The 26,829-nt window shown below is 35.8% G+C and overlaps 2 protein-coding genes across 11 annotated transcripts in view; both read right to left on the bottom strand.

Annotated features, from left to right (window-relative positions):
• Positions 1 to 26,829, bottom strand: part of EPB41L2 (erythrocyte membrane protein band 4.1 like 2) — a 124,687-nt gene that overhangs the window by 15,368 nt on the left and 82,490 nt on the right. For 8 of the 10 annotated variants that reach the window (XM_067293724.1, XM_067293732.1, XM_067293733.1 and 5 more), the window contains 8 exons: positions 22,093 to 22,168; positions 20,045 to 20,263; positions 18,711 to 18,798; positions 16,960 to 17,112; positions 15,177 to 15,274; positions 9,881 to 10,053; positions 5,532 to 5,713; positions 943 to 1,005 (listed from right to left, as the gene is read on the bottom strand). In XM_067293724.1, the coding sequence (XP_067149825.1) occupies positions 943 to 1,005; positions 5,532 to 5,713; positions 9,881 to 10,053; positions 15,177 to 15,274; positions 16,960 to 17,112; positions 18,711 to 18,798; positions 20,045 to 20,263; positions 22,093 to 22,168 (1,052 nt within the window). The remainder of the gene's footprint in view (positions 1 to 942; positions 1,006 to 5,531; positions 5,714 to 9,880; positions 10,054 to 15,176; positions 15,275 to 16,959; positions 17,113 to 18,710; positions 18,799 to 20,044; positions 20,264 to 22,092; positions 22,169 to 26,829) is intronic. The other 2 variants (XM_067293730.1, XM_067293731.1) reach the window with 1 other exon arrangement.
• On the bottom strand, positions 3,119 to 4,279 carry LOC136991584 (uncharacterized). Its single transcript, XM_067293799.1, has 2 exons — positions 4,175 to 4,279; positions 3,119 to 3,897 (listed from the first exon to the last, which is right to left on the bottom strand). The coding sequence occupies exons 1-2, from the start codon at positions 4,277 to 4,279 to the stop codon at positions 3,229 to 3,231; spliced, it is 774 nt and encodes a 257-aa protein (XP_067149900.1). The 3' UTR covers positions 3,119 to 3,228.

The raw sequence follows: 26,829 nt of genomic DNA, 5'->3' as shown, positions 1-26,829 counted from the left end.
TATTAGTTGGGTTACTGTGATCCATACATCTCCTTAAGACTAATCAGAAACAATGATTAAAAAGGACTAATTTTTGTGACAAAGGGAATTATTTATAGCCCCATTTGGATGAATAAAATAAGCTAAAGACAGGATGGGATTTTCCGCAGTTTCTTTAGTTACTAGCTTATGTTATTGACCACAAGTTAAATGACACTGATTGTAACTAGAGACAAGCTATGATAAAATTCTCCAAATTAACAGACTATATGCAAGTTCTTATAATAAAAATCTCTACTTCAGTAACAAGTAATAGCACCACACACTAAAATACTGTTCAAAGCTTTTTACTGTTGCTCATCTTCAGTGAGAACCAGCCTGTAGGAAGCAAGAATTACTTCCATTTCAAAAACGAAATAAATAAAGCAAACGTTTTATAAGCGTATCTAAACATTCACTTCAAAAATCTGATCCTAACAAAAGTTTCCCAAAGCTCCTAAATCAATGAGTGTCAGAGCCAGAATTAGTTTTTCAATACTTCTACCACTGCTTGTGCCTTATTAGCTCCATTTATTCAGGTAACGTATTTGATAATTGTTAATTAAACTGGTGGAAACTTAAAACCCTGCTCAAAAAACATGCATATGTTTAGTAGCAATGTATAAAAATGCCATTTAGGATGATGAATTGGACCATTGTGTTTGATTTATCTAAACAGGGCTATTATTCCCAGTTGTCACCTTGAAAACATCTAGCAAAAATACACATTCAACATCCAAGCTAAGGGTTTTTCGTTTTTTGCTTTTTTTTAAAACTCAAAAACTAGAATTATAACATGCAACATTTCCACTTTTCCCCATGCACTTCATGCACTGTGTCCATAACAGCCTGCAAGTGACCTCCCATCCCATGCAGCCTGGCAGCCCACAAAAAGAGAAAGTTTTCCTTATATTATATACAAACCTCCAACATTAAATTGCTATGTCTGACATAAATATTTTCCCCGTCTACTCTCAAGGAATTGTTCTGTGAAATTAAGTCACATAGACAAAAAAAAAAAAAAAAAAAAAAAAAAAGTATCACCAAGGAAATAAAAATGACCCTTAGAATCAGACAGTTAAATGAAGAAAATAAAATGGTAAGGTAAAGAGGCACTATTCAGACAAAATCCACAGAAACTTTAAGGTGCTAACAAGGCAGGCAGCTACAGCCAGATTTAATTAAAAAAAAAATAAAATCCACCTTCTGCTGTGCTTCCTCCTCTTCAGATTCCAGCTATGTGAGCATGTGACAAATCACCAAGAAAAGGAACCGTTAACATATGATTATGGAATAACAGAGGCTTCATCTCATTGTAAATGCTGCAAACTATGTGCTATATTTACAGACCTTTACTGTTTTGGCCCCAGATGTTGCTGAAATTATTAAGCGACTTTGGTCTTCCTTCACCTACATTGTCGTGGAATGGCTGAAGTAATATTTGGCATAAGTGGAATGAAAAATGGAAATTTTACACGATGTCCCTTTCTTGCTGTACTTTTCAGTGCTTTTGCCATGGACAGATGAAATTTAAGAAAGAGTAAAGAAAAAAGATGATATGTATAATTTCGATGGTAAAAGCCTTAAACTCTGTGACAAGTTGATGGGAAAATGGAATTTAATGCATGAGCTTATTTTGGTAAGACAGTCTAGGATTCAAGTCAAACAACTAACTATTGTATTTACAAACTGTCTTGATTACTTTAAGAATGTTGCTACTGGGGGAGGAGGTGTGCTTTTTTTTTTTTTTTTGGTGTCCCCTACCCTCATTTTTTGATGTGCCTATATTCTTCCTCAAACTGCACTGCACTCTGTTAGAAGGGACAGCCGATCTTCTCATCTTACCTACAAGGATTCTGAACGCACACTGAAGGAAAAGCATTCTTTAAAAAGGAGGCAACCTCCCAACCTTCCCACAGGTACAAACATCAACTGCCAATCTTTGAAAAGATGCATTTAGAAGTCAACACTACGCAAGTTCATAAATTTGAAGACCGATTTACTTATTACATGTATTGTGGCATTTTAGATTTTGTGTGAATGCGTAGTGTGGTACATATAACTTTTATTCATCTCTTGCTTATTTGGGTTGTTATATTTTATGCAACTTTATGTTACAGGTTATGGACTGAATCAGGTCACAGAAAAACTGAGATCTTTAAAGTCATGTTTTTTCATTACCTTAAACTTAGATTCGTGTCTTTTAATGACATCACATCACATTCAGGAAGTATTTAATATATACATTGTATTGATTGAATCAGTTTAACAAACTGTATTAAATATAACATAGAACAGGGCCCCCTCTTTTTTGGTTCTGTAATATTTTGTTTCGTATTTCCTTTGAAGATTGAACCATGTTTTCTAGCACATGGTGTAGTTTTGATAACATGCACAGCAGACGCAAAGGACAGGAGGCATTTTGTCCACCACTCCAGATGATCAGAGCAACGTATTAGTGTGACTGAGGTTTCTGTAGAGCAATTTTAATAGTACATTTCAAAGAATGTTCCGACTTTGGTGATTACAGTCTGTCATGTAACCTGCAATCCAGTCTAATGAACCAAATCAGTCTCCACCTTAACTGTTGCTAGAGATTAATGAAAGCGGTTTAAAAAAAAAAAAAAAAGTGCTTTGGACAGACTCAACTTTGCACACACCCTTGTGGAACAGAAACATCTAAAATCTGGAATTTAAAAAGCTCATTTTAAAGCATTCACAATTTTCTGAATTCAAACAGCTTTTAGAGTTTCAGTTTTCAGATCTAAACAGAACTTCTGAGACAGGTATTTCAAAGTCAATGTACTGAGGAGGCATGCATTTCAACCCATGAATAAGCTGCTACTGCAAGCAGCACAACAGAAATAATGTTACCAGGCAATCATATTTATATATCTGTTATTTCACTCCTTAACATTTTGAACTACAAAGTAACTCTACCTGGAGCTCAGTATCTCTATAATCGAATGAAATTATGCATGCTGCATGAATTCAGGCAAAAAAAATTAGGTATCTGTTGACTAAAAATCCCTCAATAATATTACAGGCTATTTTTGACAAATGAGAAAAATTACCAAGACACAAATACGTCTGTGTGTCTGTGTGTGTGTCTCTGTGTGTGTATATACACACACACACACTCTACGAAGTGTGCAAAACTGAGAAACTTCTGGGAGAACTGCTTTGAAAGCTATGTGCAAGCATCAACATTTAAGCAAAAAAATTACACACCTCCTCTTCCTCTGCTTTGTCATTCAGGTCATTGTCATAAGAAGTGCTAAATGAAGTTGCCTTAGGCTCCAGGTAGCAGAGGGACAGAGCAAGAGGAAGGGAAAATGTGAGTGATAAAGGAATAGACTGGAAAGCAAAGAAAAGCAGCACAAATATAAGGAGAAAAGAGGGGATGAAGGAAGGGGAGGTAATAGGAACATAGTGCTGAAGGCCAGGTGGGAGGAAAGAGATGCAAACATCAGGAAGGCTAGGAAAACTAATATAACCATCCTCATCAAGCAACGAATGGAAACTAAAAGGAAAGCATCTGATAAAGCTGAATGAGATGCAAAACTCAGTGTTTTTGTAGTCTGTTTTATGGATCTTTCCCTTCATCATAGGAGGGCATTGACTAGCTAGGGGTCTCATAGATTCAAAAATAATATTTGGCAAAGCTATTTCTTTTTTATTATGATCTAGTGCTTCTTTCATGGAACTGCACTCCAAGATGTCTGGGATGGTAAGGATGGGCTCCCCAAAGGGATCTTCCTCTGAAATATCTGAAAGCATGTCCATCTCAGGAATAGGTGACAGGTTTGTGAGATGGGATGACACACAATGAATGGATAGTGATGGTGGATGTATGTGAGTGAGCTGAAAAAATAAATTCTGTGAATAGTGGAAAATGAAAACACAACAAAATGCAAGTTTGTAGGCACAAGAAGAGGGGAAAAAAAGAAGTTAGTAGTTAGTGAAAATTTTTACTTAGAAACAGGGATAGCTCTAATAATGCAATAGAAACACCAAACAAAAACAGAAAATCCCCCTGTGTTTTATAAATGGCCAACTTGTTTACTTCCATGGATTATGAAACTGAACACATTATGCATGTTTTGTTCTCGGGCTGTGAAGAACTTTGCACTTCTGAACTGTAATAGTCACTTACAACAGATGGGAGCAGACAGACATTCAAAACTTTGGCAGAAAGGTCAGGGGACAGTGCAGTACACGAAAGACAAGGTGGCACTTTGATTCCTGGATTTACAACCATCTCCTCTAAGATTTAAACAGAGCCAAAAAAAAGAAAATAAATATCTGCTTCAGGAGGAAGAGAAAGCTGTTCATGGAGTTGGCATGCGTAACAAAACCTTACTGAACAGCTTCATGAAACAACTTCCCAAAATACTGCTTTTTTGTTTCTTCTCTGGTGAAAACATTTAAAGATACCACCGCTTTGGAACCAAGGAGCTACCATTATTTTACCAAGCCCAAAGAATAAAACACAGTAATTTGTTTAACCATTTTCCTCCCATTAAGAAAAAGCATACGTGTGCATGTGTGTGTGTTCCTAGACTAACTCAGTTATTCAAACTTGCTAGGGAAAAAAAGAAATATATGCAGCTGCTGGTATTTGTTCCCTTCCTACACTTGAAAGAAGTCGGAGCATGTGAATTGCACAAGAAACTCAGCAGTCCAAATTTCATCCCTAAGAATCAGATGGATAACTTGAAAAAGTGTTCAAAAACAAAATTACTTTTTAAATATGAAAGAAAAAGTTTTGAAGAACTGCCAGCAAAAAACCCAAACAAACAGATTAATATCTAAAAGAAAAGCAGGAGATTATAACCACACTCCAAGGTTTTAGCTGACATTTTGCATGGTAATTTTTATATGAAAGCATACAAGATCCAAGTTTAAATTTGTGACCTATTCCCTCAGTAACTCCAACAAACAAGTAAATTGTTGTTTTTGCAACAGAAACAGACTACAAAACTACTTAACTTTCCCCCCCAAAAATCTATACTTCAGTTCAATATGGTAATTTTTAACAGACGAAATATTTCTGCAATGCCTACTAAACCAAGAATATTGCTATCTATCATAATTACTTAAAAACAGTCACAATATACCCAACTTTATAGAATGTACACAACTGTGGATACGCTAGCAACTTTTTTTTTTTTTTTTTTTTTTTTAAGTCTGAACAAACTGAGAAAGAATTGAATAAATTCTTACTTATCCTTTGGAACATTTTTTCATGAACTCATGTAACCTTACTGAGATATCATATTAAATTAGTAACAATAAAAGAGAAAACCCTAGAAAGAATCAATGCCACACAAGTTTTCATTCTCTTTGTCTTGTATACACATGCATTAAGTTAAACATAAAAAAAATATTTGAAAGTTATCCTTAAATATTTAATACGGTGTTCCGTACAACTCTCTGAAGTGACAGGCACTAAATAACTACATACACGCACACCTCATTAACAAGAACTTTGGTGTGAAAGTCAGCCATACCTTTCCATCCTGAATCAATTCTAACTGTGGAGTTTTGACGGGGCTTCCATTTTCTTCTCTGCTGCCTTCTTTTAACTTGTCCTGACCAACACCTTCAATGTCAATGACTTTATCTCCAGCAGGCCCCCCTTGGGCAGTAGGGAAGTCTCTTAGCAGACTTTGGTCTGAGATACCTATGGGAGCTATTAAAGAACAAAATAATTTTAGTTAATTGGGGTAAGTTGGAAAATTTTATTTTCAAGACTTCTTAACAAAATGATTTTATGGTGATGTCAGTCATGAGGAATACAGGCTAGTTACTGAGGAGTACAGTGTTTTTCAGCCTCTTATTATATAATGCTCTTGCTATATAATGTGCACTTACCATGCAAGTAATTACATGTCATTTAAATATCTACTTGACTGATATTGTGGGTATATCAAGTTTTTGATTGTTCTTGGAAGGCAATTTGAAGATATTATTCTTGTGACAGTGCAAACCACCACAACAAAAAAGCACGCCACACATGAAATAGTTTTGTGAGATTCACTATTTTAAGAGAATTGTTTTAATGCAGTACAGAAATACCTATGCATATAACTGTCATAGTATTTTTGCTGCAGAACCTTAGCAAAATTAGCATTGTAGAAACAACAGTTCAATGAAAGAAAGACTTTTTCCCTTTATGCTAGCAAATAATGAAAGGAGGAAATTACATGGAAATACTGAATATATAAACTTCAATGTAATCAAACCACAAGAGAGTGAAACACCTTAGATCAGTTTTTTCTCCTATTTGGTTCAACATAACAGGATTAATGGCAGGACAATTTTTTTTTTTTTTTAAATAAGAAAGTCTGGCTCAATCAAAATACTAGTAATGAAGTAGTAATGAAGCCCTGGAAAATCCATTAAATTAGGAAGTGATAATAAGTACAACTTTGACACAAACTTCATTCTTTTAGCAATCTCCTGTAGTACCTCCATAGGCCCAAGAGGTCTTGACTTTACAAAGCCAAAGTGCGGAGAGTTGAGAAGGAGAGGTGTCTCTGAGCATCTCTGAGGGATGTCCTCTTTTAAAAATAGTCCCAGCCAGCTCTATGCCAGAGATTCTCACGTATGGTGCTGAGAGGCCAAGGTTAGCTAACGGCAACCGTAGGCTCCTGGATGTTAGGTTTCAGAGCTTAAGTAGTAAGTTCTGCAACTTAAGCTTCTGATCCCTCCTTGGATGGCAAATGGAACATTTGATGGGTATAATGTCCCTCTCAAGGACCACAAGGGCAAGAGTAAATTTTGATGAATCACAGAATAATTTAGGTCGGAAGGGACCTCTGGAGGTTAGCTAGTTCAACTCCCTGCTCAAAACAGGTCCAGTGAGACCAGGTTGCTCAGGAACATGTCCAGTGGAGTTTTGAGCATCTTCAGTATCTTTTGAAATAAAATTTTTCTTACTTCCAACTGAAATTTCCTGTGTCACAACTTGCATTCATTGCCTGTTGTCTTATCACTGGGAACCTCTCAGAAGAGACTGGCTCCATCTTCTCTATACCTTTCCATTATGTAGCTGTAGACAGCAATATATCTCCCTTTAGCCTTCTCCTCCTAAGGCTGAACAACTCCAATTCCCTCAGCCTCTCATGTCATGTGCCCCCAGCCATCTGACCAGCTTGGTGGCCCTTCACTAGACTCACTCCATGTCAATGTCTGTCTTATATGGGGGGCCCAAAGCTGAACACAGTACTCAGATGTGGCCTCACAAGTGCTGAGTAGAGGGGAATAATCATTTCCCTTGATTAGCTGGCTACATTCTTGCTAATATAGCCCAGTATATGGTTGGCTTTCTTTGCTGTAAGAAAACTTTGCTATTGACTCATGTTCAACTTGTCCACCAGGACCTCCAGGTTCTTGCTCCGCAAAGCTGCTCTGCAGCCAATCGGCCCCAGCCTGTACTGGGGTTAGGGGTTATTCCTGCACAGGTGCAGCAGGACTTTGCAATTCCCTTTGCTGAATGTTGTAAGGGTCCTGTCAGCCCATTTCTCCAGCATTTTGAGGTCCCTCTAAAAACCAGGGGTAGGGGTGGGGAAGAGAGTAACCCTTGCAGAGATGAAGTACTCAGCTCAGTAGATAGGAGGAACTGAAATGGCACTGGACAGGCTTTCCTTTGCGTGCCCACAAAGGAGAGGCAGGGAGCAAGCACACCCTCTACAAGATTTCTCCAGTTTCAAGTGGCAGTACATAGGTAGGTGCACAGTATGAACCTACATCTGGACTACTAGCTGAAGAAAGAACAAAATAGTTAAGTTTGATTTTGAATGAACGTAATTGAAACTGTTATGGCCTGCAGATGGCAACACCACCAAGCTGCCTTAAATGCTGCTGGAAATAGCTGAGAATACCAAAGCAGTGTTTCCAGAAGAGTTAAGAGTCTGCTTTTTTCCTGGGCAAGCTACTATAAGAATTATCTTCTCTTTGAACTTGCCTAGGATACTAATTTCATGTTTCCTCTCCTCAAGCATTTTAAATGAACAGCTATATTTTTCACTTGTATATAACTGGAAAAAAATGACTATGCATGCCTCACTGGATACACGTAACATACATTTGTGAAACAGAATGATGATTAGCAGGCATACGGTGATGTGAGAATTCAGAGTTCACTATATGCAACTTCTGAACACAAAATTTTTGAGAAAAGATGTCTGGCAGAGTTTGAAGCAAAAAAGTTGCAACAAATGTAACATAATTTTTATTCATTTTACTTTATAATACTAGGGAAAATCACTTTAGGCTGCATTAAGACACATACTTTTTAAATGAGTAGTATCATTTTGTCAGTCCCTCTGAAATCAGCTATTACAATAAGAGCAAAGACATCACAGCACTGCTGTTATACAGAACTTTACACATTCAACTTGTATTTCATGTTTTACACAATGTGTCATATAGGTGCAGTATGTGTACATGCAATACACAGAACAAGCACCTTCCCCTCAAAAACCCACCACCAACCAAAAATAACAACAAAATGAACGAATCAATCCTTTCTAGCACTTTGGCTCATTTGAGACGAAACCAAAGTTGATTAAGGGAAACAAACAAGACCAACGAAGAGCAAAGTTTGACTTTTGCTCAAAATTATGACTGTGAGAGCTCCATAAGGGTGAAAGTTCAGGCATGAACACACATGCACACACACACGCAGATGATGTACAAGGGATCCCCTAAAATTGCTGAGGCAATCTCTGAGAGTTGTGAAGAATTCCAAGTTGTTTCTAAATTACAGAGGTACAGGAACTAAAATAAACTGATGCAGACAGTAACACACTGATGTGGTGACAAGTCTTTTGGTTGCCATAAGGACCCATCACCAGCTATCAGTGCCTGGTAATAAGAAGCTACTTTTGCCTCTTATTTTTACATAGGACCCCAGAAGGCTGGACTATGTAGACTAGGTAGGTATGTTATAGTCTGCCCATTTGTCCCAGCACAGAAAAATGAAGTTTTGCAGGAATAAGACTCTTAAGTAAAAGACTCTGGGGGAAGGATAAGGTAAATTTAGCAACTTAATCAGAACTAAATTCACATCACCATCAGAGTTACCTTTATTCTAGTAAAGTCTTGTATGCCTGAATCTAATACAAGCTTCACTTAATGTTTTCTGAAGAGCTTTTCTTCCTTTTATTTGTTTATACAGATTTATGGAACACGTGCTTCTACATCTCTCAACAAACTGCTGGTATACCTGCCTTTGGAAAGCACTCCTATTTGCCATAAAGAAAACTGAAAGGTGTTCCTGCTTAGTCAACGAGACCAAACACCAGTAACCATACAAGAGTTATAGCTATTCAAACAACTTCAACAGAAAATTTGTGAACTAAACAAAAGTAACTATTAAGTAAACTAGGATAGCAATATATTGAACAAAATGATACAGAACCAGAAGAAATAAGGAGACTGCTTGCTCTGCCTTATATTCTTTGGTATAGAGGAAGCCCTCAGGCCAACCTAGAGCCCCCAAAATGCCACTGATCAAAAAATTCTAATCAACAGCATATGCCTGTCTAATAAAACAGTTAGGACCAGTCAACACAGATGCTATACACCCAATATATAATATTGAATATTTTCATAGCAGAGCCATGTATTTTAGGCAGTGACTTCATTTACTGTTCAGGTCACCTAAAATTGACATACAAGTAACAGAAGCAGTTATTTATCACATCACCCATGAAAAACTGAAATTCACAAACTTCTGTTAATTAACATTCCAGCCATCCATAATGACAACATTTTTGAATGTCAGTCACATCAGAGTGACATCATGTAATGAAATCATTACACCAAATAAGTCAGTCATCAAATTTCATACCTCCATCAAGGCTTCTGGAAACACGTTTGCTTGAAGTGCGCTCAAAGTATGGCGCTGGTCTGTCTATGAGGTTGCTAGCCTGTCGCGTCTGTGCTTGTGTACGTCCACTGTAGCGGAACTTTGAACCCAAGGTTAGAAACTTTGCTTTTGGTGGCTGTTCTGGTGATATAAGTCTAAAAAGTAAATATGAGAAAAGTCAGTTGAAAAGGCTTTGTTTTATGCATTTAATGAGACACTTTAAAGTTCACAGCTTTCGTTCACCAGGCTTGATTTGTGCACCTCAAGAAAGTATTCTGCCAGAAGCACTGAGAAGAACTTCCAGAACAAAGTATATTATTTGATATTTGCATTTGGAGTTGAAGTAATGCTGAAAATCATGCCATATTCCACACTGTGACTAAGTATTTGGGATTCTCATCTTTTGGTGCTATCTTGGTTAAATGCAATGGATAGCTGAGACCATTATAGGTCCATGTAAAATATCTCTTAGATCTTTTTGCTTAGAACATTACTTACGGTGGTAACTACACATTCCACTTTCACTGTCCTTCTCATATTCTGAGGTACAGATAAGGCAGCTGCTATTCCTCAAAGTTAGGGAATGACATCTCAAAGCTGCATAGAAGGTACCAAGTAAAAAAAGAGATTCGGATAGTCCCCCACAGATGACTGGAGAGTTGGTGACCCAACAGTAACAAGTTCAACAAGCTATATTCAGATTCCAGTTTCTTTACAATGTCACTTAAAGATTTATGTAAGTTGATGCTGGATATCGAGGGGAGGGGAAGAAGCATATCCTGGCAAGGGTGAAGAAGAGATTCAGATGAGTACTATGAATGCTGGGTTCTGTGCTAACTAGGTATGTTTGTACCCAAGTGTTGGTGTCAATATCAGAGAAAGCACCTAGTAACAAGTCTGGCAAAATTTGCTATGATGTACTCTGCTTCTTCCCACCAGTTTTTGACACTGCATAAATTTGAAGAGAGAGGTTGTCTATATTTCCTTTTATTTCATTCAGTATAAGGACTTCAAGCTCCTGTTCAACCTATCCCTCATAGTTTGTACTTTCTGTTTTAACATCTGAGCCATCAGCTTCAACACAGAGGGTACTGATTGCTCCAGTGCCATCCTTGGTGATATCATCAACACAATCATCACTGCAGGATCTTTCCCCTGTTTCAGCTTCTCTAGAAAGGTCTTTGATGTTGCTCCCTGGATCAACATAGTGCTGCAAATACATGCTTACCCAGGAGGGGAGCTTCCATGTCCTATTCTCTGTGTAACACTGAGACACTACTCCAGAAAGAGCTTCTTGACTTGAGGATTTGCAAAGAATAAGAAGCTCACTGAACATCAGCTTCTTTCAAGCAGAACAAGCAACTGCTATGCCCCTTGTATTTAGGGTGGCACAGATGGACAAGTGCTGACTTTGTTCTACTCTTTGTTCTACTCTTTTGAAGCATTTTGCAAGGGGAATATCTGTGTCAGAGGAATCGGACCCAGCATACATTAAGACAGTTTCCAAAGGTGGGTTCTGAAAAGTGACAGTCACTCTAAAGATATTTCACAAAAACTGAAGAATTTTCAGATATTTAGCAAAAAGAATGGTGAAGTGAGGTGGAATGCTGCTTTTTTCTCTAACAGAAGCAGTTTATGACTTTGTCAGAGCACTAGCCAGAAGGATCCAAATCCTGCATGCCTGAGACGCATATGCATATCCTAATCTGTACAAACACATTTTTAAAGAAAGCAGAATTTTGAAGACAGACTAACCCACCCTTCTGCACATGGGTATTCTATAATAAAATTACAAAGTATCTAGAGCTTCATTTTCATTGGTTGTGTAAACCAGTCTTGTGCAATCTTTGTGACAATTTTTGCACAGTGTTTCCAAGATCAAGTGTATTATGCATTGAGAGAAAGAAGGCTTAGAGTGTTTTTCCAAGGTTCTTTCTCTTCTTTATTTCCCAGTCTTGGCAAGGCTACAGCATTAACTGCTGTTTTTATCTTCCACCCTGCTGAGATAAACTTTTAATCTTTTAATAAGGAAACAACTAGAGAACTAATTACTTCCTGATTAAGGGCAATTGAACAGATTTTTTTTGTATTACAAGCTTAATTACATAAAATAACTGAAAACTATGCTTGCACCATTTTAAGATATTCTGGAAAGACACTAAAACAATTACAAAAGTTTCAATAAAATATCATAAAGCAGTTATAAACAGGTTTCTGCTGCCATTCATTAAGATCCAAATTTGCAGACTAAGCTTACATCAAAAGATTAATGTTGAAACATAGTCTGACAGTATTTCTTAAAGCAGACTGTTACTTTTCGAAAAAATTAGTGGCATCCTATAAGGTTGAGCCAATAAAAATGAATCCAATGCCTTTTAGTTGTCATTTTCATTATAGCTTATGTACAAATGTTGATAAATAATTTTATATTATTTATATGATATAATAATTTATATTATAATTTATTATAATTTATCAATAATAAATAGTATTTATATATTATTATAAATAATTTTATATTATAATTATATATTAATCCAGCATATGAAGATAGATCTTAATGTAATTATTATTTAAGGAAAAACTGAAGCATTGTGAAGGCAAAATACAATTTTTAAGTAACATCTTATGATGTTATGTAAAGCATACTATGAGATCTGGAAGCTAAAAATGTACATCTGGATTGCATACTATCTACTGTGGTGTCACATGCAAGCAATACGTATAAGCTCTGAAGAAAGCTACAGTATCTTGGACTGCAGCAACTGCTTTCTGCTGTTTATCTCTGGAGACATATAGAGTTGGATTTATTTTACTGTTTTTAACTCAGGATGAGAGGTTCTGAGGACTTTGTCTGATGTCATCAGTGGAGTATATGGATTTTACAGAATAGTTGAAGTATTTGTTATTTAATTTCTTGTTATAATGTCATTCCTGATCAGGAAAAACTACTTCTGATTGGAATGAAATCCAATTAATTTTGTTATTTCAGAATTTCTATGGAAAGATTATTTAATAAGTATTAAAGGTACTGAAAAATTTTATATTTGCAAATGCTAGTTCTCAATTTAGGATTTTTGACTTCCATAGGATTTTTCCACATTTAGGTCTATTTTGTTACTGTAAAGTTTGGAAATAAAGTTGCCTAGCAAAGCAAGCTACTGCAAAAAATTATTTCAAGAGTGCTGATTTAACTGATTGACCTTCTATTGCAGAGAAGAATTGCATGCCATTTGTGGTAACAGACTTCATTAGTCAAAGCAGGTTTCAGATTTTAGGAAAGTATGGAGTGGTGGACTATATCTCTTTACAAATTTAACTAATGAATTCTATCAAAAATGAAAAAATATCTTTCATAAACTTTTCAAAAAGAAGTGCTTCTAAATGAATTATTTAGAGACCAATTCAATCCCTGTACAAATTCTAACACTGAATTCAAATGTATTCTACATTCAGTGAAAAACTGAATTGTTAAAACTGTTCAGTGAGACAGTTCCACTAATGAACTGCTGTTGGATTCTGCACAACACTTCTGAGCGTGACACTTCAATGCCATTTTGTATCAGCCACTTTGAATCATTACATAAGTGCTTGAAAAAAAAATTTGAGGACACAAGTATTCCAGATTTAATAAAGAAGGCAACCAATTTTTTTGAAATTAATGGATTTGACAGCCATTTTTTCATTACATACTGCACAATGAAGTATTGCATGTTTTCTAAAATATGCATTTAAAAAAAAAGATTTGCTTTTACTAGTGTGTAATGTAGAAAAACAAAAGTTGCATTCTTAGAAATACATTTAGGATTTTTATCTAGAATTGCACCATTGATGATATACAGCATGGCCTCCAATTTCTGTGTTAAAAAAAATGCAAGTTTTAAAGGTAAAATAAGACATAGGTTTTAAAGAAATATATCTTACTGCATATTGAAAATGTAGTGACTCCCTATTAAAACATACTTACATGAGCATGCATAAGAGTGATCGCACAGCATATTTATAGTCCTTGAGTGTTTGATAAGGGGATTGAAGACACTGTCCAATTTTGACCTGCTTCAACAGTTTTCAGAGAATACACATTGAAAATATGATCCCAACTATTATTATATATAGTAGCTTGTGACATTCAGTAAGACCTCACATCCAGATGTTCGTTTGGAACCAAACATACTTAGGTATAGCTATAGCCAAATTCTCCATCCAACCCTCTTTCCCTAAAACTCATTTGGTCTGTTTCATGTGAAATTTCTCTTGCAGGCATCCTTTGACTCTCAGCACACCCCAGTTTTAGCTATTGTGCTGAACAAACCATCTCCCACCTAACCCCAGTCAGAACCCAGAAATTAGGTAACAGGTTCCCAGAGTTCTCTAAAGGTCTCTACCTAGCAGGTATGCTCAGCTCAGACCTAGTATGCAGCAACAAGATTGGATCTATTGTAGAATACAATTGCTTTTTATAAATAAAACCCAAGCTACTGAAGGAAAAAGCTTACTTTTTATATACTCTAGTTACTACTTTGGAAATGAGAAACCCTGATTCAATTCCTATTCAATGAATAAGAGATTCAGCCTAAATCTGTGACTCATAGGCTGTACAGGGACACACACTCCTCACTGAGGTTCTGCTTTTGTAAAAGTTGAGTGAAGATTTTTTCAAATTTCTTTTGAATGAAGGAAGTAGAAAGAGAAACAATTCTGTAGCCTGATGCTAGATTGCTCACTTGCAGGTATCACAGTTTCAATGACCAGTTCAGAGTTTCATACCTACCAGTTACTGAATAAAATGCAGAGAAAGTTATGTATTATTACATAAACAAATGCTACTCTGTTCTTTAAAATGATTCTCTGTTCTTTAAAGAATAACAGTGGACTCAGCCCAGTTTATAAACAAACACAAAATCAGCTGTCAGCATTTATATACTCAGCAAAAGATTCTGAAAAGTGAATGAAGGTTACTGCCAAACCCCGAGAGCTTCTTCTGAAGGAGCATATGCGCTTTGTAGATGGTCATTCCGAAGAATTGAGCTCTTAGCAAGTACTGTATATGGTCTCTAGTTTAGTTCCATACGATTATCACCCTGAAATGCAACTTGAGATCTAAGCAATTAACAATTATGCATCAATGATTGGTAGGGTGTCTTCTGTCCAAGAGGTGTTACTGGTCTGAGAAATTAGGGGGAAAGAAGGGAGAAATCCTCCCTACTTTCCTCATATCTTTTCCAAAGACAGATATGAGCATGCTTGGCAATGGGGGAAGCAGAATATTATCATTTACCTGAAGAAAGTATGATGTTCCACACAAACCTTCCATAACCTTTTAGCAGCCCGATGGTTTGGCAGTTTGAACCCAATAGTGCTCTCAAACTGTTCCAGCTGGAAAGAATCCACAAATTAATTAACACATCTCCTTAAATTTGCTATTAACGAGCAAGCAGAGTTCATACAGTTCCACTATTTGAACAAACAGTAATTCTCCTTTCATAACATTTCAAAAATATCAGATTTTCCAGCCCTTTAATATAATTATATTGGCTGGACTAGTCATGAAGGGTAATAATCACATTATCACTTTCTGCACTAATGACTCTTTTGAGAAAATCAATAATACTTTAGTGTTCTTTGCTAGTTTTCTGACTAGCTGCCCAATGAATTTATTTTTAAACTGCAAGAAGTAACTGTACTGCAGGTTGTGCTACACATTTTCCCTGAATTTAATACAAATCTGAAATCCACATTGCAGTATTAATCTTATCTGATCTATTTCATTATATAATAATTTCTTAGCAGAAATATTACATCTATGTACCATCAGGGAGAGCAACAACAATATATTAGTGTCTGAGAACTACAAAACCACTATGTTACTTTACTGACTTGTAGACTTCAAACTAAGTCACTTCACCTTTTGAAATGGAGGAATTATCAGTATTGGTTCAGATTCTGTCATGTCATGTAAAATCTGCCTACACTAAAGTATTTCATTGACTTCTCCACTTTAATAAACCCCCTTTCCGAACAGGGTCTGGAAATTGCTTTGTGAACTTTATGTGCACACACACACACAAAATAAAGTGCTTTGAGAAATTACAAGGTGTTTATAAAGTTGTGTGGGCTAATAACTTTTTTATGGAAACTTCAACAAAAAAAAAATCTAGGAAGTATATTTAATATACTTTTAAAAGATATCTAAAAATTGTCTCATTGTTTTGAAGTGCTACAGTCGATTTTATATCAGGATAAAGTAGCACATTTTTTTTTATATAAGGCTGCAGGGGAAAAAAAAAAAAATTATGTGACCTGCCATTTAAAATTTTCACCCATATAGATCAGAGTAGCAGACAATACACAGGCTTCCCAAAGCAATTCAGGAATAAATTTAAACCCTTTTCTCAGTCTAGCTCTGAAATGCCATTAATTTGTTTTATTTATTCTTATAGTAAAAGCAACCTTACACGTTTTTGAGTATAATTTTAAGAGCATTATGCGGTTCATTTTTTTGTTTTGTATAATTTCCAGTTAAAATGTGTTCAAAATGCAAACCCCCCTCCCTCAGTGACTCCCATAAACTTATTATGGCATCTGAAAAGCAAGATGAATTCACAAGTTTCACACTGTCTAACAGAAAGAGTTATAAAGTTCTCCAGGACAACTCAGGCCTTTGGTTACACCCATACAACTTGATGCCTTGACATTTAGTGAACAATTATATTCAAAGGAGGAACAGAGGCTGGCTCTCCCCCAGTACTGTGGGTTTGTACAGACAGTAAGAGTGTGGCAGTGTAATTAGCTTTTCTTGTAAAAATAAGTTACAGGCATCTACTAACAAAAGAAAATGGATTTTCTGATTGGTATGCATTCACTAACCAAAACAAGTAAGTACCAAATGTAAGTGGTAGAATCTGAAGAGGAAAATAAAATGCTCATTCCCAAGCTGAAACACTGCTCAAAATCCAGCATAAGCTTATCAGGACATCTGGAAAAAATCTGAGGATGTCATCTTGTTGGTGGATAGAAGTGTTCTTGCAAAGTAGTAAGACATGAAGAAAGGCATTACTTACTTCTGCTGGCCTGACTTTGATGTAGAAATTACTTCGCTTATAGGAAATTTTCAGAATTTTTGGCCAAGCAAAGCGGTTGATCCGGAGTCTGTCTTTGTAAATGAGCAGTCCATTAGCACATACACCTAGCATGATATCCACACCTTCAGAATCCTACCATGAGAGACAATTTCATAAAAGTCAGTTTAATAACACTCCAAACAAGTAATTATTTCCAGCATACCTTGAGGGAAGAATGCAGTTGGGGCTTGTTTCATATTGAGACCTGAAAGATTGCGACAGTGAGATTCTTAAAGCAGAAGGAAAGGCTTGGGACTTCAGTAATGGCTTTGGCTCTCTATCAGCACATGCTACAGTTCTGGGAAACTCTTCAGTATTTCGGCAATAGGGACTAAATTAACAACTTACAAGCAAGGGAAATATGGTGGTTGTGCAACTGAATATTTCAACAAATACTAAAAGGACAGAAGTTAAAAAAGAGGCTTTTCCAACTTAAAATATTCTACGAAAATCAGAGCAAGTTGGTGATCATGGTGATCTTTTACATGTACGTATTTTTCCAATAAGGATATAGAAAGCAACAGATAGTTGGCTGAAAACGTCAACATGGTCACTGCAATCAAGGTACTGGCAGGCAGGGTTTCTAAACATTCTGTTCCATTGACAGTGTTTGATCTGAAGTTAGCAGGCTACAGAACCAAGCACTTATTGAGAAGGCCTGAATATGCTGTACCACCACACAGCAACACAGCAGAACCCCATGTCCTCCCAAACAACAAATCAACCATATGAAATGCTGATGTCGCATTGTTATTAAAAAGTTGCTTCACTGGCAGATCTCCAAAAGCTGCAAACAGATCCCGGCAAACAGCAGTACTAATTCTTGCAGCTACTTCACCGTGGCAAGGGAAGTTCCAAAAAAACACTAAAAAATGAGAATTGCTTAGAGCGCTTCAGACCAAGTGAATTGCCACACTGCACTTGGGTTAGAATATGAATAAATGTTACAGACATATTTAATGTACATGGAGAGAAATAAGTATATTTCCTTCAAATATTTCAAACAGAACACAGGGAGAAGACCATGTAAAATTGCAAAAACAAGTGTGCAAGAATACCTGTTTCTATACTTAGCAGAACTAAACAATGTTCTCAAGTATTTAAAAGTCTTGCTTTTCTTCTTTTTAAAATATGGAACTGATATTCTTACCATGCATGAATTTTCCTAATGACTTGAGACTCTGGATGTGTGGGAGATGCTGGGGGAGTTTGGTTAGTTGGTTGGTTGTGGGGGTTTTTTGTTTTTTTGTTTTTGTTTTTGTTTAACTAGAAAAAAAATCCCACTAGAAATGCAAATTTGATTCTACCTATCAAAAGGCCCATCTCCCACCCCTTCCCTCTCCCTGTTTTTAATACTCATGGTATTACAAAAATAATTACAGACTCTTTTAGGCTTTACTTTGTGTCCCCAAGTCTCCTTGGCATCATAAATTTGACATTTAAATTTGGCTACACTTATGAATAAAATATATTTTCCAGGCTGCAAGTATAACTACGCATTAAATATATCTAGACTGAAAATAAATCCTCTGAATGTTAGATCTGTAAACTGAATAATTATTGTGACCAAAAGATAAAAGGCTTATACCTAAGAATGGAGGGAGTGAAATTTTTCAATAAAGTAATCGTATAGACTATGTCTTTAATAGTAAGTATGTCTATCCTAAAACAAACAAATAAAAATCCAATACCTTGGCATGATGTAAATCCACTCCATACATGGAGAGTCTCTTGGCACTTTCTAGGAATTGAGAATCTGCCTGTGCTGGAGTCAAGCCCCTAAAACCATTGAATAAACCTTGAGTTAATTGACAAAATAATTGAGCATCATAGAACTCAGTGAAAACCTGAAATTCAGTCATGGAGAAAAACTTCAGTTTGGAAGGCAGCAATACTCTTTTTGCCCTAGAGAGGGATTGTTCCTTCAAAGCATATTATATTCCTGTAGTAGAGATTTCCATCTTTACTGTGGGAAAGTATTTGTAGATGTATGTTGTCTAGCATTCCAATTCATATGCTGGGATAAACAACTATTTTCTCTAAATGTTCATTTCTGACGTCTGATTTACTGAAGCTACTATTTCTGAATTAATTTTTTTAAAAAACATGAAAGAAAGAGGCTCTAGGTACTTAGCAGAAGACTTCCAAAGCAACAATAAATTTCATTTTAGTAGTTTTACACATACTTTTAAGAGAAAATTACAAAGGAAGCGCACATTTCTGCACCTAGAGAGGAATAACCCCATGCACCAGTAGAGGCCAGGGGCTGACCTGCTGGACAGCATATCTGCAGAGAAGGACCTGGCGGTCCTGGTGGACAAACTGACCATGAGCCAGCAGTGTGCTCTTGTTGCCAAGAAGGCCAGTGGCATCCGGGGTTGCATTAGGAAGAGCATTGCTAGCAGGCAGAGGGAAGTAATCCTCCCCCTCTACTCAGCCCTGGTGAGGCCACATCTAGAGTGCTGTGTCCAGTTCTGGGCTCCCCAATACAAGAGAGACATGCTGCTCCTGGAGTGAGTCCAGCAAAGGGCTGCTAAGATGATGAAGGGACTGGAGCATCTCTCTTATGAGGAAAGGCTGAGAGAACTGGGACTGTTCAACCTGGAGAAGAGAAGACTGAGATGGAATCTTATCAATGTGTATAAATATCTGAAGGGAGGGTATAAAGGAGATGGAGCAAAATTCTTCTCAGTGGTGCCCAGTAATAGGATGAGAGGCAACAGGCACAAACCAAAACAAGGAAGTTCTGCCTGAATATAAGAAAACACTTTTTCACTGTGAGGGTGACTGAACACTGGAACAGGTTGTCCAGAGACGTTGTAGAGTCTCCATCCTCGGAGATATTCAGAAGTTGTTTGGATAGGGTCCTGGGCAACCTGCTCTAGATGACCCTGCCTGAGTAGGTGCGTTGGCCTAGATGATCTCCAAAGGTCCCTTTCAACCTCAACTGTTCTGTGATTCAGTGAAATGACATAAATGTGACAAAGCATGAAGATTTATTTTATTCCCACTGTATCTGACACACCTATGTGTTCTGTGTAGCTCAACTACTTTCTCTTCCATTTCTTGAGTTTGACTGGGTGCAAATTGGAATTCACTGATATAATCACTGTGGTGCTCCTCTGGGTCATGATCACCTAGTTCAGCTTGCAGAGTATATGAACCAAGGAGGGCATGAGTCACAAAAGAACATGGCAGTCGACCAGAAGCAATATCCTGACGAAGCTGCAGGCACAAGAAATATCTGCAAGGCAAAGGAAAAACAAACAAACAAACAAACAAACAAAAACAAGAACAGAGTTACCAATGGCAAGGTATATAGGAAAGATGGCAGAGTTTCTTCACAAACATGTGGTCACATAAACAGACTTTAAAAAGTGAATGCATTAATAATTCATTACATGTGATTCTATTTTTGAGCATTATTGCCACATAGTAGATTGACTTCACATTCTTAAGAGTCAGCATTATTTTCATAAATAATCTGAAAAGGAAGAATTCTGATTTCCAGTGCCAATAAAAAACCAAACAACCAACCAAAAAACTCCATGCATATAGCTTGTAATAGAAGCTGACTTAGGAACTCCATTTCAAATTTCAGCCTGCAAGTATCTAAGGTTTACAAATACGAGATGACTATTTCCCTTGAAATTTCCCTTTGGCTTTAAAAATTCTAACTTTTGTACTCCCTGCAGTTCACTAGCTAAACAAGTCATAGAATACACACAAGAATTCTGTATTAGTGCAGCAGTTCACATTTGTCGTCTTTAAACCACGCATGTATATGTATTAGAATTTAATCTTTCAAGTACTGTATATAGCCTTCTATCACATATATCAAGTTAATCTCAACAGACAACCTATTCCCAACGTATAAATTTAAAAACTATAAATCTATAATTTTAAAATCTAAAAAAATTATTTTAAAAGTGAAGCTCAAATTTTAAGGAACCTACCTTTAAGCTATAATCATAAAAATTATTTTATCAGTTGAACACGTGGTTTAAAAACCAACTGACTCACCGAAAATGATTTTTAAATTAAACATGGATAACTTCTTTTAAATTCTCATGAGTACCAAAACACAAATGTCTTAGACTTTTTGTAGTAACGTATCAACTACAGGCTTGTGTAGCTATCTTATTTTATGTAGAAAACTAATCAGATGTGATGTATAATCACATATACCCTGCCACAATGGACTTAGCTAACTCTGAACTAAAACTACCCATTTAAAGTTTTCCATAACTCTTGAAAAAAAGGAAAGTTTCAATTCTGTACACTTTGCCTATTGGTTATATTAGTTTCAGAATGGTACTTTTTAGTATTTAGAAGGTTCTTAGCATGCAGTGGGTACCATCGAAAAACAAAGGTTGATTTTTTTTTCATGTTTCATTATGTTTTAAGGATTTACTTAATGTTTATGTAGAAAACATTATTTTCAACAACCTGACTTAGATAATTATTAAAGTACCTTGGACCTTTTAAGCTTTGCTCTTAAAACAAACCTCCACACTCCCATCTGCTATATACTAAAGCAGCAGCCCCACAATAAACCACTGGCTTCTTTCAATACGATCATTCTCATCTTACCTTCTCTTCCTTCCTTCCCCCCGAAATCACATCCCAACTTATCAAATTCTTCTTTCTATGGTTTCTTCCTGCAATTTTTAGTTTGCCTTTAGCCATTTGTGTTGACCCCCTTTGTGTTTGTCCACAATCCCTTACTTGCACCCAGCAGCAGCTGCCACCACAGCTTCATCCCTTGAAAAGCTATTCAAATTCACTCTTAACCAGACACTCATAAAATAGGCTTATCCAGGTCATTTCTTGTAATGTCAGCAAAGGCCTCTCATTCTAACTGAATTCATTTCTGCTGTCTCAAGATGCCTCTCATGCCATGGCTCTCCTCATTTCCCCATTCCAAAAAGTAGTTGATAAAAGAACATCTGTAAGTATTCTACAGTAGTAGTCAAATCTGTTATGGCATCCAGAACCCCTCCCAAAAGTTCTGTCATTTGAAGGCTAAAAAACCCAACAGTTTTTAAGTTTAAAGTCATGAACTATGCATACCTGGTGATGTCTTCAGTCAGCTGTGAAGGATCAGGAGGATAAAATTTCACATTAAAGGTGAATAGCCAAGGTAAACCTAAACATGGGAAATGCCTGATTGTTATTCCAAACAAGTTCAAGCAAAGAAGGAACCTTACCAAAAAGTGTTAGGTAGTCACATAAATTTTAAATCACTGAACTGCTAAAGAAAAAAGTTTAAAAGTTCTTTCTCCTCTTTTTACAGCTTATTAATAAGAAGCACAGATTATCTTCATTACTACATAGTAACTCATACAGTGAAAGATTAGAATGTCTTATGAATTTTTACTCATATTATGTAAATATCAAAAGTTTTTAATTTGAAAGCTACTATAATATTTTAACACCTTTGACACCTCCTGTGTTCAAATACAAATAACTGTCTTCAGTGAGTTTGCATTGATTTCCAAAACTCCAAAGCTAATGGTCCCATCCTGTTTAACCTGATAGTGCTTTAAGGTACTGTACAATAACTGTGAACATGAGATGTCAAAATGAGATGTCTTGCATACAGAAAAAAAAAAGAAGTAAATTATGTATTTACACAGAATATATGGAAGGCAAAAAAAAAAAAAAGCGCCATTCCTCTTTCTTCAGAATATATATATATTTTTAAACCCACCTTTAGCAGCTTTAACAGCAACTGCACTTTAAATTTGCTTTTATTCCAGTATTTTGAAATTATTAGCACCACCTGTATCTTTTCAGCAAAAGCTTGCTTAAAACCAGAATAATAATTTGACAAAGCACGAAATGCTGCCTTTAGTCATATTTCTAAGTTTAAAATAGCGCTCAAATCTTAAAAATTAAAATGACTCATAAATAATGAAAATCAGTTCTTAGAATATTACTTTATCAGTATTGTAATTTTATGCACGAGAAGAATATTTCATTGGAAAGTACTAATAACTTGGCAAATGTAGAACTTTCCAAATTCAAACAGATTTATTATAATATAGAGATACATACATACTAGAAAATCCTAAACTAGGAAAAAAAGAAGTTATTTAATGGTTTGTTTTTGCATGCTGCTTCAAAGCAAATACAGTTGAACTTTTTCATATCTTGCCAAACATAAAGAAGGTAATGCTACAATGTAGTTCAGCCAAAAACAGCAAAGACAGATAAGAAAAGAAACCAAAATATTATCAAAACAACTTGCTTTTTTGTCTCCCTCCTTTTCCTTCTCCTAATACAAATAATATTTCATTAAAGGACTTACTGAAAATAACCTTCTATTAAAAAAGGGTAATCATTTTATAAAGCTTGTAAATGATGAACTTTGAACAGTAAATAAGATTTTAAAAACCTGTCTTGCACACAGAATAAGTCATGCTTTGAAAAATGTGCATTTTGACAAAAGATTTGACTGGTTCCATTTCCAAGATTATCCTAAGGATGAGTGCTGACATTGTTTAAAGTTATTTTCTTTTAAACAAAACTATTTTAAAAGTCCAAAGCTGTTAAAGGTGAAAAAATGCTTTGTCTGGATCAAAATTTCTGACGCATTTCAACACTTCAAAAATTAATTCAGATTTTCAGATTTAACTATTCATTGGAGCATTTTAATTTCTGCAAAAGTCTGCTTAAACGTGAACCTTTTTTTCTGCTGGCTGCAAAGCTACTACATATTCTCTTTTGAGAGCTGAGGGTTCTAGTGCATCTTCGTATGTCTGTCATCAATTTGTTAGAACAACAATAGTTTTGCTTAGAAAGTAAGGCAGGACTCCTTAAATGAGAAAGTCTAATTTATCCAAAATGCACATAGTAATTTGCTAAAATTTGCCTCATTGCATAATCAAATCTACTGTGAGGCAGAATTAGAACAAAAATATCTTGAAAAAGTACATCTAATAGCAACTAGTACATATAGCATGAACAAACGGAATTAAAGCTATAATTGATTAGCCCACTTCCATCATTTATCTTCATGGGAACTAGCATTATTTAATGAAATTCTGCTAATACCAAGCAAACCAAACTGATGAAGAAAAATAATTGGGACAAAAAAAATCTGTGTAAAGAGTGCTTAGGGAGAGCTGTCATAAAAAGGGGGGTGGGTGGGAGGGGAATGAAAGATGACCGACTAGTCCTTCCACAGAGGTACTAACCTGTCCTAACAATGTTTTCCTGAATGGTATGAAGCATTTTTTCTGGTCTAAGTTTCAGTTAAACTAGCCACAGACGAATTGCTGCTTAACCTATTTCTGTTTCTTCTCAGCATTTCTACAGTTACTTTTCAGAAAGCACAGTAACCAGGAGACCTGGACACTGATCAAGAATCTATATTCCCTACGAAAAGCTAAAAAGAGCATAAATCCTCTGAATCTACAGACTGAAAATTTCAGATGTCTACTCATACTAAGTCCCATAACTAATCCACAGATAAAATGTTGTAGGTGACTTTCTGCTAAATAATCTCTGGACAGTTGGTAGACGTATATTTTACCTGATTACTGAAAGCACATTTATCCTCTGAAAATAGACTAGCAAGTATATTACCCTGTTTGTGTATAGTCTATTTTTGTATTTTTTTATTATAGCCATGTAACAGAGGCATACAAAAAAATAATTGTCTTGATATAATAATGCACACTATTACTGGTGCTTTGAATAGGTTGTCAAGACAAAAAAAAACAAAAAACCAAATCTGATATTTAAAGTGGTATTTAGCATTCTGTCCCTGATAAGGCTCTCTGTTTTGATGCTTAATAACATGGGTTAGAGAAATGTCAAAAATTTTACTAGCCAGCTTGTTACCTCAAAAATGCTTCTGAGGCAACTTTAGGCACATTCTTAGAGAAGAAGAATGCAACATAACCAACTAACAGCCTACAATTAACATGATTCATCCCATTCAAACTGGGAAACCAGTGGGTTTTTTATTCCAGTAAAGGCTTTTCGTGTCCTTTACTCATGATATTTCTGGTGTCTCAGCTAACATTTCTAGAGTACTGTGCAACTAGGACAGATAAACTGCACATAGACAGATGTAAAAGTGCCCCTCAAAATTAGGAAAATTCTACTTCTAAAATTTTGCTTAAATCACCTTTGAGAAAATACATGACATAAGGAATATCCATATCCAGTCCACACTGTCAAAACTGTAAAACTTCAGAGTCCAGCCATCCTTATATCACACTGACAAGTTTCAGCTCAAACTCAGACATCACTATATTGCAAAATCTTTCTTTATAATTAGTGGAGATATAGGAACTTCCACAGGACAACTAATCTCTTAGCACATGGTGCTGCAAAATTCTCAGATTATGTTATACTATTCTCTCATGATTTTATTTATGAATTTATCACCATTTGGTGTAGTGCCTAATTTGAAAATATACATACTTAATTATATCGTTAGCCTTTCATGTCATTCTCTTTCCTGAGCAGTAGGATGATTAGGCTGTATTGCAGAATATATCATAGAACCAAAAACGTCAAAGACTTATTTCAACTCCATGACATTCTAGGACTACTTTAATTGTTGGCTACGTATATCTCAAAGACAAGGTCAGTATCGCATCAGGCTGTTTTTAAGTTCTCCAGCATGAATGACTAGATGCCCATTGACAATAAGGATGGAGAAGAGTCTTCAGAGTGAATGAAGAGCAAGGTTTGAACTTAGATCTTTGGATTTGCCACAAGCTGCTTTAACTATTGTACTCCTATATCCTTTCCAATCCACTTCTCATATTATCACAGATTCCCCTCATCCCCTCAACAATTAAACTGAATCAAGCAACAAGGAAGTCAAGCCTACTGTCTTCACTCCTTCAGTTACCCATTTCTTACTAAAAAAGGAACAACTTGCCCCTTTTCTATCACCATAACCATTATCTCTTTTTCAACTCTGAAATGGATGATAGTGGACATAATTAAATTTCAGAAGTCTAAGGCTGAATAGAATTATCTACATTAGACACTACTGGCTTCCTTTAGAGTCAATGAAGGAAAACAGGCACCTGCAAAGGGTGGTTTTGTTCACCTCTCAGGCACCTATTTTAGAATGAGATCAGTTACCTGTTAGAAGTGCCTATTCCTTCAGAAAATAAGAGCTATTACCTTAGGTGGACACGGTTAACATTAACTAGAGTATTCTGTGTACAGCAATGAGCTTCTAAAAGTCTTTCTGACTAAATAAGTATTCATTTGACAAAGGACAATAAGTGAATATATTTTACAGTTACTTCCAACAGCAAAAACAGTTAAGTGTATCCTGTACCAGGTGATAGTGCACAAAAAAAAAAAAAGAAAAAAAGAAAAAAAAAGGCAGTCTATTCAGCCTTCAGAACATGCAAATCGTCTCTATTTCTTGTCAGATATACAACACAGGATATGCAATATAGAAATTTTTCTTTCATAATAGAGTTCGGGTTTTCTTTTTTTTGCAATAAAAATACTCATCCTGTTGAAGACTAGAAATAACAGATTTAACAGACGAAGATTAACTTGGATTTAAAGAACTATTCCACAAAGCATACAAATTTAATGCCTGCTTGGAAGAGCATGAAATACAGCCACACACAAAAAGGACATGTCCCAAAAATAATTTCAAAGTTTGTGTGAAGAGAAAGATAACTGGCTCTATAATGAAGTTGGATATAATTAAAATATTTTTGTAGTACATTACATTAATATAAAAAAAAAAGTTATGTAAGTACATCCAGAAAAGTTTCTGGCCAGTTCTCACTCTTTAGATTCATGACAGTCATTTGT

Source organism: Apteryx mantelli, chromosome 3 (genome assembly GCF_036417845.1).
Source record: "Apteryx mantelli isolate bAptMan1 chromosome 3, bAptMan1.hap1, whole genome shotgun sequence".
In the NCBI taxonomy this organism is placed as follows: domain Eukaryota; kingdom Metazoa; phylum Chordata; class Aves; order Apterygiformes; family Apterygidae; genus Apteryx; species Apteryx mantelli.
Note: the sequence above shows the minus strand (reverse complement) of the source record. Positions and strands in the feature narration are given on the sequence as shown.

Coding starts and splice junctions, on each gene's coding strand:
- LOC136991584 (XM_067293799.1), bottom strand. CDS start 4,279: ATGGTTGTAAATCCAGGAATCAAAGTGCCACCTTGTCTTTCGTGTACT. Junction 3,898..4,174: donor TCTGTCTGCTCCCATCTGTT/GTAAGTGACTAT, acceptor CACTATTCACAG/AATTTATTTTTTCAGCTCAC.